At 30.5% G+C, this 16,569-nt stretch overlaps 1 protein-coding gene across 1 annotated transcript in view; it reads right to left on the reverse strand.

The window, feature by feature from the left end:
* The window catches only part of LOC148307723 (uncharacterized), a 46,373-nt gene that overhangs the window by 17,245 nt on the left and 12,559 nt on the right, over nucleotides 1-16,569 (reverse strand). The window contains exons 4-5 of the mRNA XM_088262923.1: nucleotides 10,831-11,002; nucleotides 4,744-4,885 (exon numbers count right to left, since the gene is read on the reverse strand). Coding sequence (XP_088119049.1) covers nucleotides 4,744-4,885; nucleotides 10,831-11,002 — 314 coding nt within the window. The remainder of the gene's footprint in view (nucleotides 1-4,743; nucleotides 4,886-10,830; nucleotides 11,003-16,569) is intronic.

A 16,569-nucleotide genomic window follows, 5' to 3' on the forward strand; every position in this document is an offset into this window, starting at 1 on the left:
CTTGAAGCATACTTTCGGTATAATTTTGTTTAGATATGGTATCTTCTTCTGCGTTTTTAAGACTGCTAAATTCATCAGAAATAGCTTTGAGGTCTTTTGCAGTCTTTGAATCATTTTCATCAGTCAATTTTTCTGTTTTATTGTCAGTATCAGAATCAAATGATTCTCTTGGCGTGAATAATACCACTTCTGCAGAATTATCACTTTTATTCTGTACAGCTCCTCTTACCAAGTTTTTTAGTTTGTTTAAAAAATGTGATGGATTAAATATACTCAAGTTTAGAGGTTGTGGTTTTGCTTGCAGTGGAGATGAACTAACTGCATTTTGTAAGGTTTTTGATTGTATTGGAATCCCTGATGGTCCATCGGGTCCAATGAGTAATCCATTCTTTAAGCTATGTTTCTTGAAAGGTCGTATTCCAATTGGCTCTTTCAAAATATATTGATTTCCGGTAAAAATTCCTGTAAAACGGACGCATTGAAAGATTTTTTTGTTTATGGTGGAACAACTCTTTTCAGATATTGTTTTTTTCAAATACAAATTACAACGTTTTCGTTTCGTGTAACTTGTGTGTAAGCAAAATTTCATTATATCTTTAATTTAGCCACAAGAAAGTACGTATTCAGTTAAGCTATACTAATTATTAAATTCCAAACGATTTTTTATTTGAATTATTTCATTGTAAATTTTGATGGTCTTCTAAACTTATTCTTAATTTTATCGTTGTATCATCGTCTAAAATTATTTAATAAAATAGTTTTATGTAGTTAAACATAAAAATCAAACGAATTCATAAAATCACTAAAAAAATACATGAGATCAGGTTCAGTTCAAATCGAACTTCAACATAAAAAAAATCGAATTTCATAAAGTATTTTGAATTTTAATATTTTTGATAAAAGTTGAAACACTGAAGATAACACAAATTTTATCCATGGTTGACAAACATACTGCCAGATTTTTTGTAACTTGTATATATATCCTATAATTGACACATTTTTTCACTCATGCATTTTCGGGACTAACTATGGTTAAGTTGAGTAAGCTTTATAAAATACATATACGTAAGATTCTTCCCGAATTTAATGTTTTTCATACCAGCATTTATGAACTTCTGAAATTCGAATAGTGTGTTTGTCAATCATTGGGAGGATGGTGAATATTACATATAATCACTTAAACCAGCCTATGACAGGTCGTGGGCCTTGTGAATACCCAGAATGCCATATTCTTCTTCATCTTTATTGAGAAGAAGTGAGTCAAGTGTTTGTATCGTATACCCATATGAATTATAGGGGTGGTAACATTTCCACGTGTTGTAAAATTTTAATACTCCATTACGTAGACTTATATCACACACTTGTATGATATAGGCATATTCAAGTCAACTCTATTGGCGTTTGATCTATTTTAGTTATTTTGATATAAAGATTACACTGTAAAAAAAATTTCCTTCAAATTTAATAAATCTATATTTTTATCTCGTATTAAGCATTTAAAGTGAAAAAAGTTCAATAAAGCCTTAAAAATTAACATGCACATGCAGTTCTAAGTAAATATTAAAATACTAAAGTAGGTTAAAACTAACACTCTCCTTATCATTCATCTTTCACTTTGTGTAATTCCACTTAAAACTGTACTTTATGACTGCCGTTTTTGGATTAACCATTTTTTGATCAGACAACTGTAGTCTATCCTAACGACTTTTTACGTGGTAGAAGGTACACAATGACATGAAAAAATGATAAAGAGAGTTTATTGATTGACTTGGCGTTTATTTTGTAGAACTTCATTTAAAAAAAGTTAAATAAATTAAATCAAACACTGATTTATCTATCAATAAGTTTGTTGTATTTAAAAAAAACTAAACTCCGGAATAATTATATAACCGTGTTAGGGAATTTTCAAACTAATATGTATAAAATTGTTGAGTAATATATCCAAAATAAAACAAGGTTTGTTGGATTGAATTCTACATTTATTTATGTATATGTTAATACGTGACGCGTTTCGTCTTTTTAGGACATTATCCAACACGTGTTTGATAATGATATGAGAGTTTGATAATGTCATAAGAAGACGAAACGCGTCACGTATTAACATAAACATAAATAAATGTAGAATTCAATCCAAAAAACCTTGTTTTATTTTGGATATATTACCCAACAATTCAATCTGGAATTCTACCAACTGTCTCCAGTTATAATAAATAATATCCATAAGATTAGTTTGAAAATTCCACAGAATGGCCACAGAATTTATGTTTTAAAAAATAAAATAAACTTTTTAGTAGACCTAAATCAATGTTTAATTAAACTTAGCTTTTGATATACAAAATAAAGGTTAAAAGTGTTTGGTGGTTTTATAAATGAAAAATGAATGATGAATAGATTAGTAATAATGGTGCATCTTTGAATATCTTGATTTTTGTCAACTGATATTGTAAAAGTTATGAATGCATTTCTTAATGAAAAATTGATACAAAGTCGACAAATATCAAGGTAATAAAGTACTCAGGCATACTTGCGTTGGTAATAAAAGCAGGTGCAACTAACTGATGACTCGGAATAAGATCTTGAATGCCTTGGCCATGCTATCGAGCCAGCTGGCTTGGTGCTGTCTCGCGTATTCCCGGTCGTCTATAGTCCTGTATCCGTGCGATCCGTTGAAGCGAATGTGAGCAAGCTTGCTGCCATTCAACACTTTCACACCAGATTTCGGAGGGCCATACCGTGCGCCAATCACCCTAAAGGTCAGAGGTTTCCCATTGCTGTCATTTAGAAAAGGATATTGTCCAACGATGCTGTTTGATATGTTTGACCCTTTGTTGATTTTAACCTTCAGCGTTAAACCGCCAGAGTTGTTGTGGAACGGTGTGCTTGGAATTTGTTGTGAATGTCCTTCTGTGCCAACCCATCCGTTGGTTCCTTGTACTGGTCTTCCTCCGTTTCCTTGATTCGTTAAAACGTTAACTCCCACATTTCCCTGTATACCAAAACCTGGGACTTTGTTGTTTGGGTAAATATTTCCACCTACGCTATTAATACGTGTTCCAGTTTCGACGTTTGCCTGGATTGAATTAATACCAATAGCATTTGTGTTCAGAAAATGATTTTGGCCGTTATTGAAGCTGTTGGCACCGACTGCAATATTATTTTGAATTGAATTCACATCAACCCCTGCGTTAGTTTGTACAGAGTTTATACCAATCCCACCGCTGTTAGCGTGGAAGGTATTGATCCCAGGGATAATATTCTGTGGTGTTGTATGCGGTACTCCTGCTGTATTAATACCAACCGTTACTCCAAATCCATTATTACCTTTATTATTATTATTGAAACCGTTTTGACCTCCATTTCCATTTTGTCCGACCATTCCTTGCGACCCTGTGCCTTGAAAACCGTTTGTCGAGACACCGATATTGGTATGAAAACCATTTTGTCCTGCGTTAGCACTGTGTCCCTGATTAACACTGTTCACACCGAAAAACCCCTGAAAACCATTAATGCCAAGCCCATTGTTGCTTTGAAATTCATTTGTAGATATTCCATTATTGCTGTGATAACCACTGGAAATGAGTTTATTTGAGGTTTGAAACGCATTAGATGCTACACTATTTGCGTTTTGAAAACTGCTTGATACTACTCCATCAGAAGATTGTAATTTGTTTGACGATAGCTTGTTAGTGTTTTGTAACCCATTTGAAGTAATCCCATTTGTATTTTGAAAATTAGACACTATTCCATTAGAACTTGGATAACCATTTGAAGTTATTCCACTAGATATTACATTGTTATTTGCAATACTGTTTGATGCTACTCCACTAGAAGTTTGATAACCATTTGTGGATATTCCATTGGTATTTTGATAATTATTTGAAGAAAATCCATTATAATTTTGGTAACCATTTAAATATATCCCATTAGTATTTTGAAAACTATTTGATACTAATCCATTTGAGTTTTGATAACCATTTGAAGATATCGCATTGGAATTTTGAAGACTATTTGAGACTATTCCCTTTGAGTTTTGATAACCATTTGAAGATATCCCATTGGAATTTTGAAAACCATTTGATACTATTCCGTTTGAGTTTTGATAACCATTTGAGGATATTCCATTGGAATTTTGGAGAATATTTGAAGCTAATCCATTTGAGCTTTGAAAGGCGTTTGAATTTATCCCATTTGAGTTTTGATGGCTATTTGATGCTATTCCATTAATACTTTGAAAACTATTTGAATATATCCCATTGGAGTTTTGAAGACTATTTGATACTATTCCGTTTGAATTTTGATATGCATTTGACGAAATTCCATTGGAATTTTGAAGAATACTTGATGTTATTCCATTGGTAGTTTGAAAACCATTAGAATTTTGAAACCCATTGTTGAAATTCACGTTACCTTGGATTCCAAAAGACGGTTGGAATCCATTGACAATTTTCTCACTCGTTGCCGAATTAACGCCTAGGCCAATGTTACTAAATGAGGTTGGTGTTAATTGATCGATGTTATTACAATGATGAAGTGCAAAGCCATTGTTTAGCTGATTGTATGAGAGGTTATTTGTGTTTGTGTTAGTTCCGCCATTGCAGCTGTCGCAAGTCTGACAGTTAGTATGACACCCTTGGCAGGCGGTTTGGACGATGCCGTTGCGGTCTTGGAACCCGTTACCGATGCTAGCGTGAAGGTGATAAGCGTTAGCTGATGCCCCGGTATTGTCAGCGGCTAGGTTTTGACCTGGAGGGGGGTCCACGGGGCCGCCGGGTCCCACTAGGACTCCGTTGGCGGGATGGCCGGGCCTACCGGGACGGCCTGGGCGGGCAAAGCCGGCGGGACGGTTGTTGTAGCAGCAGAAGGATTTACCGGGAGCGCACTGACCCTAAAAACAAAAAAAAACATAATTACACCTTTTTCTTCTTCTTTTTCTAATATAATTAGGACTATGTCCTGTTATTCTCCGGTCCTCTACTAAGAGGTGAAAGACCAGCTATCTCTCTATCGTTTAGGTAGTCTTCCTGGTGTGGTGCCTCATCCGGCTCCGACCACCAAAGACGAACCGTTGATGATGAACAATAGATGTACCGCGAATGAACGCGACGACCGCGTGATCATGTCAAGTTTTCCTCGGTCTTCCACTACTTCTATTACCAACTTCTATTCCTCATCTTCACTTGTTCGATTCACATACCCAAACCATCTCAACACACATTTCTTAATTGTATCGATAATCCCAGCTTTGTATTCTTTCCTTATATTACAATTCGAACATCTATCACACAACGTTTTGCCGCACATTTGTCTGAGAGAACGCATATCTATGTTATGTTTTAATCATCATAATTAACAAATTTGAATCATTAAATAAAGAATAACCAGCCTTTGACGGTCGTCAGCCCCGTAAATGCCCGGACTTCCATATTTTTCTTCATCTTTGATGAGATGTCAAAAAATAATATGAAAAATAAAAAATGTTACACAGTGATTATTTTTCATTTAAAGATAAAATATGGTAACTAAAATGGATTTTTTTACAATTTCATTAAATTCAAATAAACGTTTCTTTCACTTCCTGAAACAAAACAATTTACTATACGCAAATAGCGGAGCAATTATTCAAAGCTCTTGTTAAACGAAAGCTGGAAGAATTGGACTAATTCAGACGTGGAACGATACATTGAGTTCGTAGTTAAGACATTCCGCACATACGACTAATGTATTACATGAATACCAATTTCGTGCTACGCTAAATGAACGAAGCAGAATATAAATTTATCTTCCCGGGGCAGAAAAATAAAGAAAAATACTATTCACTAGCGATATTACGCGCATACGTAATTCAAAACATATACTCTCGTACAAGCAAATAATTATAAGAAAGCTTTTTCTTTTAACGTAAATAAATTAAATTTTTTCTCATCCATATTATAAATATATATATATATATTATATATATATATATATATATATATATATATATATATATATATATATATATATATATATATATATATATATATATATATATATATATATATATATATATATATATATATATATATATATATATATATATATATATATATATATATATATATATATATATATATATATATATATATATATATATATATATATATATATATATATATATATATATATATATATATATATATATATATATATATATATATATATATATATATATATATATATATATATATATATATATAAAGTGAGGACATATTATTGTAAAACAATTATTTTTTTATTTGTCCTAGTAACGAAATTTCACGTTTACTTTATGTATTAACGATCAAGATAGCAGTGCGTTTATATGATGCAGTGCCCTTTGCACCATTAAGATGTAAATAAAGGATTGAATAACAAAATTTCACGCAAAATTTTATTTCAAATTAAACATATCTAATACATCGTTGATAAGAACGTCAGAAGTTTTCGAAATTAGACGGTTTTATATGAATAAACTTAAAAAGGTGCCTTACACAACTGTTTTATTTTTAGATTTTAACCATCGTACTTTTCAATAAAATCAATGCCAAATTTAAGAATAATGTAACCTTTACTTTATTTATTTCAAAAAACTTAATTTTAAAATAAATTTTCTGCTTACATATAAAGTTAAAAAAAATAAATAAAAATAATCTGAGAAATACACATGCAGTAACATATAACACGTAAGTTTATCTAATTTTTAATATATTTTTTTAACAGCGTGACATTGCTCAATCTCCTGTAAAAATAAAATTAGTGAATTTGTAACATTTTCACAATAAATCATTAGATTAATTTTCCTAAAAATCTCATTTTAAACATAAAACCAAGGTTGAAATGGTTGTAACTTACATAAAAATCAATATTAGAATCATAAATCGTGTTGAAAATTCTACATTACTCATAAAATTAATCCCACGCCCATATAATGGAGCAAAAACTATAACGTTCACCCTATCAAAAGAGGAACTTATAAAAATTAAAATAAAATAATTAAAAAAGAATCTTTATTATCCACTGACACTTCGTGATGGAATTGCATTTTTAATTTATTATTAGATTAAAACCAATATTTTTAGCTTTTCCACTTTTTTATTTGACCAGCGACCGGGTTTCGTCGTTACCGACATCATCAGACTGGTCTGATGATGTCGGTAACGACGAAACCCGGTCGCTGGTCAAATAAAAAAGTGGAAAAGCTAAAAATATTGGTTTTAATCTAATAATAAATTAAAAAAGAATCGTTTGCTGATATTTTTTAGTGGAACTGCATTTTATATAATGAACCAACAACTTCATAGTTTTTTTTTACAATTTGTTTCATTCAACCAGTGATTGGTTTTCGCCGTTCCTGAAATCATCAGACTGATTTGATCGACGGAATCCGGTCACTGGTCAAATAAGACAAATGTAGGAAAAACTATACAGTTGTTGTTTTACATGAAAATAATTACTTAAGTTTTATATTATTTTTTGACATCTCATCAAAGATGAAGAACAATATGGAAGTCTGGGCATTTACGGGGCTGACGACCGTCATAGGCTGGTTTAAGTGATCACTTTACACACGTGTAACATTCACCGATTCTACCCATTATTGACAACCACACTACTCAAATTCTTGGAAGTTCTATATATATGAACCAATTTAGAAACCTTGTTCTTGAATCACTAGAACTTCACTAGAGACATCTATTGGTGAGATGTAAAGAAGCTATTTATCAAGTAGAACCTCTTATATTAGTATGTGAGGTCCGAATCCTGGATTATAATCACACACATGAGAAACGCCAGAAAATACCATTTTCATTTTTATTAATAAAGTTTTATTACTAGATTTGTGATATGAATATTAATGATATCTTCACAAATTATCATTATCCACTTTTCCAACAAACATTTGGAGTGGATAACTTAAAAAAGGACCTATGAACCGTGAAATATTACAAAAGTATATTTTTTTTAGTAAACCAGCGAAATAAAAAAGTAAAAATAAAAATCTCAAAAAAGTTGGTAAAAAACATAAAACAGCATGTTTTACTTTACTGACACTCATTCAACCTTGTACAAAAAGCTCCATTCTACAAAAGTCAAAAATACACGTATATTTGATATTTTACTCGTTTTCAATTGTCATTTTTCTCAACTTTTTATTATGAGTGTATTTGACATTTTTAGAGAGAATAGTAGGTTTTTTAAAAATAACTAATAATGTTGAATAAACGAAAAAGTATATCGATAGCAATTCAAAAACAGCCAATATCAAAGTAACACTTTTACGAACGAAAGTATAGAAAATGTGCAGAAATAATAGTTTTTCAAATTTCCAGTTAGTACCGTTAGAAAAATCGTTTAACGTAACGAATTCGATTGCGTTTGTTAGGTTTTTTTACTGAATGAATATAATTACAAGAGAAAATGATTTTTCTACAGAATTGGATACCGGGGGTTAGGATCGATTCAATTAAATTTTTGATGGACTTTTCGTCAAAATATCATATTTAACAGGATCGGAAAACTCGTCCCATCAGTGTCGAGCGCCGATACAACTAGGTAAACTTTTGCGTGTGCAAAAGTTCGTTAAAAATCTATGACAGCTACTTTTTGTCAACACATTTGTGAATAAGAGAAAAGTTTTTAAGAGTAGATATATTTTGGTATTTCAGTGGATCCTCGGAAATCCAAAATCTCAGAAAATCTGAACAAGATTCTGAATAAAAACGTTTAATAAACACGCAGACTGAAGAGCACATTTATTATTCTAAAAAAAAAATTATAACCTTATTTTGTTTGAATATTATTGTAATGGTAATAACATTTACTGAATTTTAGATTCAACTAGATTTTTTTCCGTCTCCGTAGTGTGGTAAGCACGCTTGGCTACCGCACTAAAGGTATCGATTTCTAGAAGGATTTCAAATAAAAATCATTTTTATTTATTTGAAAAAAAAATCACTTATATTTTCTTTATAATAAATAATATTTATTATTTATTCAATATTACCCTGGTCGGTACCTTAGTCGGAGGGCTGATCATCTTTGCTTCATATGTTAACGATCAAAATAACATTGGGTTTATATGATGCAGTGTCCTATGTACAACCGGGTCCGGATGAGGGTTTAAATTGAAAATTTGTCTTTAAAATTTTTTGTGAAGATAATAACATTTCCAGTACTGTACTGGATTATATCTACATGTACATATTTGATAAAACGTAAAAAGTTTTAAAAATGTACATATGCCTATAAAAGAAACAATGTTATATATGCACATTTGACAAGAGCCTTGTCATCATCAGGATTTAACATGTACATGTTTCCCGGCTTCCACTGTAAAACCAAAATTTAACAACTTTTAAAAAACTTTTCTCTAATTTAAAAATGTGTACACAAAAAGTTACTGTCATAGAATTTATTCGAATTTTCACATATCGCTCACTCCTTTCAAGAACGTCATAAATCAAAAATCGTCAATTTTCAGTTGTACATGTTTTCAGAATGCCCAGAAAATTTACTATATCCCAGCAAAAGAGGCATGTTTTTAACTTAATATTTACCTGCTACAGGGCAGAAAGTGTTGTTTTAGCATTTTGAAGAAAAGTTTTGTTTAATTATTTTTTGAAATATATTAAATATTTTTCAAACGGAGAAAAAACCTTCAGGTTTTACCTTAAAAGATCTGTTGCACAGTAAAAAGTTCAATGAGTGGCTTGATATTTATTTTTAATACATTGTATTATATTTTTACACTTTAAAAACGTTCTACTGAAAAATCAAGCTTTTTGATTTATGACGTTCTTGAAAGGAGTGAGCGATATGTCCATATCATAGTCATTTACACACGAAAAAGTTTGCCTAGTTGTATCGGCGCTCGACACTAATGAACAAATTTCGTGATCCTGTTAAAAGTTTGACATTGTGACGAAAAGTTCATAAAAAATTAAACTTAATGGATCCTCACCCCTTGCATTTAATTCTATGTAAAAATAAGTAAATTTCATTAATTCATAATTTAAATATGAATTTGTTTCAAAATCACAATTAATATTTTATTATAACTAAATCATAATTTATTTATTGATTTGGCGTTTAATTTGTAGAACTCCATTTTAATTTATGTATTAATTTTAAATCAAACACAGGTTTCTTTAGTTTACGAATTTAGTAGACTCAAAAAATCTGTGTTTGATTTAAAATTAATACATAAACTAAATCATAATGTCTACCGGTTTCAAAGCTAACCGCTTCTTATGCAAGAATTATTAGTATTAACCAGTCTTGAAAAAGAATCTGTTTGCTTCGAAACCGGTAGATATTAAAATTAATTTAAATAAAATATTTATAGTGATTTTAAAACAAAGTTATATTTTAATCATAAAATGAAAAATCACAAAGTTATTGCTTGAAATATAAATTATATATTAATGTAGTAAAAAACCTAATAAACGCATCCCATTCGTTACATTAAACGACAAAGTTCATTGAAAAATCCGGTCGAAAAAACGTACCTATAAAAAGTGGTTAAAACAGAGTAGTTTTATTTTAATAAGTTCAAAATTAGGGTTTATAAATTTAATTAATTTTGTTTCCACCACTTTTTTTATAAATACAATTTAACCTACCGGTTTCGACAATACCTTGTCATCATCAGGGTTTATTATAAATCAAAAACATAAAAAAAACATATTAATACTCTCACCAAAAAATTCCATACACTCCATAAAAATCCTTAAAGTTTATAAAATGTGCCACAAAGTATCTACGGAAAACATTCAAGAAATCAAATGTATTTTTTGTTTGATATTTTCCTACCCCTGTTATTCCTGGCGCAGCACACTGGAACCTGTCCACGCAGGCGCACCTGTTGCCTCCTCCCTGGCCGGGGTAACCTGGACCCCCGGGTCCCGAAGGCCCGTTGGGACCGTCGAAGGGCGGATACGGCCTCACCTGGCCTGGGCTGAAAGGCTGACTGGGTCTGAAAGGCCTGAAAATTTCATGAAAATGGAATTAAAACAAACTGGCTTTATTAGTTCTTTTGAAAGCTGTACCACCGCAATCCTAGATCTGATACAGAAACATCTTAGCTTCCAAATAGGCCTTCTCTTGCAATGATTATTTTGTTTTTTTAAATTAAGTTGTGAAATTTATTGAAAATGTGAAAGAAAATGGTATTTCGATTTTACTATGCTTTAATAGTTCCGAAAAACGTAAGTATTGATAACTTACCGAATAATTAATATATTTTTAATTATTGTTTTACTTAGTATATACCACTATTTCTTAAAACCTACTGTGACACGTGTTTCGATGCATTCCGCATCATTTTCAAACACCGTATTGCGGAATGCATCGAAACACGTGTCACAGTAGATTTTAAGAAAAAATGGTATGTACTAAGTAATTAAAAATGGATAGATTTTACCACAAAGCGACTACCGAATCTATTAATGAAACTAATATATTAATAGAGATAGTTACTCGTCATAGTAACTTTTCATTTTTTTTTCTCGTTTTGCGAATTATTCGTTATGAGAGGTGCTCGTTATGAGAGGTTCCACTGTAAGGGTCAACACTCTTAGCTGTTAAGCGTAAATAAATATTTAATTTTTTTTTTCAATACCAGGTTGAAGCGCACCAGTTACATTGGTGATGGAATATTCAAAATGCAGTATAAAAATAAAAGCCAAGGTAACCCAATGAAAATCGATAATTGATCATTTTTCCACAGTTAATTGAAACGCCGTTCTACATACAAGATCTAGACTTGCTTCACACTTTATCGTTTCTAGGGTCGGACGACAAACCTCAATTTATTATAACTCTCCTTCACTCTCGCGGTCGGGAATCCTCTCCCAGTTTCTGTGGCCCTGTGATGAAACGAATAGCGGGTCGCGACAGACATCCGCCTCGAAGGGTTCCCAAATAAATGGCACATTTTATGGCTCGGAAGGTATTAAACACTGACAATTGTGGACCCATTTTGCCTTCTGCGGTAAACATCGCCGACGAGAATTACACCCGAAACGAGAAAAATAAAATTTAATTCGAAATCGATTATAACAAAAAACAGCGAGACAAAAATATCGCTTTTGCTAGTTTCATTTGGAAAACCGAGACAAATAAAATTGCTTAATATTTTTAAACAGATAAACTAATAAAATTTTACTATATCAATAATGATAAGGTAGGTAGGTACTTGACTTATTTTTTGTATATTGAAAACGATTGTTTTATTTTATAAATTATGTCGTTATTTTTTATCATAGGTTCTAAAAAGTAATTTCATTACTAACTAATTAATTAATTGACCATCATATTGTTTCTTCGCAGGGGTAGGCAGAGAATGGAACGCAACACTAATCTGTCTTTGAAAACAATCTTAGCCTCATTCACATTCACGCACCTGCTTATATATAGCCGCCGATTATGCCGAGTCCTGACCTGACCACTTTCAAGTTATTGAAATACTTGATCATACTTAGTTCTCGGACTTCCTCTGTTTCTATTACAACCCACATTCACTTTAAAATATTATTTTTTGATATCTCATCAAAGATGAAAAAGAATATGGAAGTCTGAGAAGATTCTCCTTATAAATTTGTTTTCCTATTCTTTCTTACTACTTTAAAAGACCGCCTCCGTGGTGAAATGGTTAACGTGTTTAGCTACCGTGCTGGAGGTTCCGGGTTCGATTCCCAGATGAAAGAGAAAGATCCGGATATGAAAATAAATATTAGTGATCTTACACTGTAATATTTATTTATTAATACCCTGGACCGGTCCCTAAAGTGCAGGAGTGATCACCTTGCCTTCATGTAAGTAACGATCAAAATAACACTGCGCAATACGATGCAGTGTCCTATGCACCATTAAGTGCGGATAAGGGTTAGAAAAAGAGATAAAATACAATCAATATGAATAATAATATTATTACTTTAGCAGGTTGTGCAATTTTAATAAATATTCATATTTATGTATTCATTTTTAAATCAAACACAGATTTTTTGAGTCAACTAAGTTGTATTTTACTAACAAAAACACATAAAAAATTAATATTCTGTCAATTGTTTCGCCTATTTATGGCATTTTCAAATGAATATTTTTGTTTGAAAATGCCATAACTATGCGAAACAATTGTCACAATATAATTGTTTTATACGTTTTTGTTAATAAAATACAACTTAATACACTCTAAAAATCTGCCTTTGATTTAAAAATTAATACATAAATTAAAATGGAGTTCTACAAATTAAACGCCAAATAAATAAATACATATTCATGTTTCCTGGCAATGAGAAAAATGTCTCTTTATGGCTGATTATGTTTTACAATTTATTAAGGTTTTTTTTTGAAAACGGAAATAAATTCATCACGTTTTTGGTTAGAGAAATCCTCCGATGTAATTTTGTCACTTCGAATGAATGTGTTCGGGATGAATTATATTTTCTACGTATACTTCGTTCCAGTCCCAGGGTTGGCAAACACCCTCCGACAGTTGAGGGGTGATTTAATATTTTACCCCTGTATTTATTATGGTGGGAAGGTAGAAGATATATAGGCTTTTAGTGAAAATCTAATTACCCGCCCAAAGAGTTAAAAGGCTTCAAGTTCATCATCCCTAATCCTGTTTCTCGAATAAAAACGGGGAAGATTGTATAATAGTTTACTGCTATACAGCATACTTTGTCAAAATAATAATATGTTAAAAATGAATAAATAAAAAAATCTGGTGGTTTCAAAAGTCTGCATAATCGGAAGACATACGAGTATATGCCTAGATGTAGGGATGTGAAGGCAGCGAGGTGTGTATGTCAGGACAGAAGAGTGTGGCATTCCATCCTCTCTGGAAAAACGCATACCCGTAATAAAATACCCCCGCGGAAAAACGTCGAGATGGTAGTAGTAGTGTGGAATTAGTAATTTTAATAAATATTGTTACATAAAAAGTAATTTACAACATTTTGAGTGTGTCCAAATACATGTTCACAAATCTGGATTACCTCCAACTATAGGAGTTATTTTTCATATTATTTTTTGATATCTCATCAAAGATGAAGAGGAATATGTAAGTCTGGGCATTTACGGGGCTGACGATTGTCATGGTTCAAATGATCACTTAACACACGTGTAACATTCATCAATTCTACACATTATTGACAACCACACTAATAATTTTGGAATATATATAGAACTTATAGAAAATATAGAACTTCCGAGAATTTGAGCAGTGTGATTGTCAATCATGGATAGTATTGGTGAATGTGTACAGGTGCGTAAAGTGTTAAATTAATAAGTTTATGACTGATCGTAAGCCCTGTAAATGTAAAGTCTGTCATATTCTTTATTATTTATGTTAAAAAATAATATGGACTATCTCCATTTAGGAGTTTTTATATTATATGTTTTTTTACATCTCAACATGGATGTAGAGGAGTTTAGATAAATTTAACCAGCCTCAGACTTCCATACTCTTCATCATCAATGTTGAGATGTATTAAAAAAAATTAAGAATACTAATAAATTGTTGGGTAATGTGTCCAAAATAAAACAAGGATTGAATTCTACATTTATTTATGTTTATCAAACACTGTTTGATAATTTCCTAAGAAAACGAAACGCGTCACGTATTAACATATACATACAATCTTTTGAGTGTGTCCAAACACTTGTTCACAAAATCTGGATTATCTCCAATTACAGGAGTTATTTTCATATTATTTTTTAACATCTCATCAAAGATGAAGAAGAATATGGAAGTCTGGGCATTTACGGGGGTGACGACCGTCATAGACTGGTTGTAACATTCACCAATTCTACCCATTATTGACAACCACACTACTCAAATTCTTGGAAGTTCTGTATATACATATATATATATATATATATATATATATATATATATATATATATATATATATATATATATATATATATATATATATATATATATATATATATATATATATATATATATTTATATATATTTATATATATATATATATATATATATATATATATATATATATATTATATATATATATATATACATATACATATATATATATATATATATAAATATATATATATATATATATATATATATATATATATATATATATATATATATATATATAAATATAAATATATATATATATATATATATATATATATATATATATATATATATATATATATATATATATATATATATATATATATATATATATATATATATATATATATATATATATATATATATATATATATATATATATATATATATATATATATATATATATATATATATATATATATATATATATATATATATATATATATATATATATATATATATATATATATATATATATATATATATATATATATATATATATATATATATATGAACCAATTTATGAACCTTGTTCTTGAATCACCATCTTCAGACGTTCATATTCTTCTTCATTATGTTGAGATATAAAATAAAAAAAATATATTTAAAATATTATTATAAGTTGGCAACCCTGTGTGTAATTCTAGTTAAGCTAGTCTGCATCAGGAGAGATCCCAATTATCGCAGTATTGGGAGAGAGCCAGATTCCTTTCAGCGTGAATCATTACTTATTGAAAGGCGATTCCGTATTAGTCCCATTGAAATATTCCACTCGCTGTATTGGAGCAGGGATCAGACGCAAAAACTGGCATTGAACACCATTTCTTACGCCTAGATGAAATATACCGAAATACTCCAATCTATTTGTATGGCACGTGAAAAACGGTGAAATTAATCAAATTTGATGTATTATATATGTATATCGCCTTCGTAGTGTAATGGTCAGCATGCTCGGCTACCGTTCTGGAGGTCCCGGGTTCGATTCCCAGGGGGGTTTAATAAATATAAGTAATTTTTTCACTCCAATATTTATTCAATATTACACTGGACTGGTACCTGAAGTGGAGGGCTGATCACCTTTCCTTCATGTGTAATCGATCGAGATAACACTGCGTTTATATGAAGCAGTGCCTTATGCACCATTGGGGTGCGGTAAGGGATTTATTATTATTATTATTATATATGTATAATTTATATTTGAAGCACTTACTTTGAGATTTTCCATTTTATAATTAAAATGTAACTTTGTTTTAAAATCACTATAAATATTGAATTATAACTTAATTATAATGTCTACCGGTTTCAAAGCTAACCGCTTCTTTATCAAGACTGATTAAGACTGATTTAGACTGATTAGTTAGTCTTGATAAAGAAGCGGTTAGCTTCGAAACCGGTAGACATTATAATTAACTTATAATTAAATATTTTTAGTGATTTTATAACGAAGTTACATTTTAATTATATTGATGTATTTTCTTTTAAAAAATGTTGATTGTTAATATTTTGTGGGACATTTTGTAATCCTTATAGAATATAAACTTTGTTTTTAGCCACGTTTTTATGGTACTATTATTTATTTGTTTGTTTGTCTGTTTGTCTGCTTCCGTAGTGTAATGGTCAGCACGCTCGGCTACCGTTCTGGAGATCCAGGTTCGATT

Source organism: Brachycentrus maculatus, unplaced genomic scaffold, assembly GCF_059751285.1.
Source record: "Brachycentrus maculatus isolate JH-2025_06_01 unplaced genomic scaffold, ASM5975128v1 h1tg000192l, whole genome shotgun sequence".
In the NCBI taxonomy this organism is placed as follows: domain Eukaryota; kingdom Metazoa; phylum Arthropoda; class Insecta; order Trichoptera; family Brachycentridae; genus Brachycentrus; species Brachycentrus maculatus.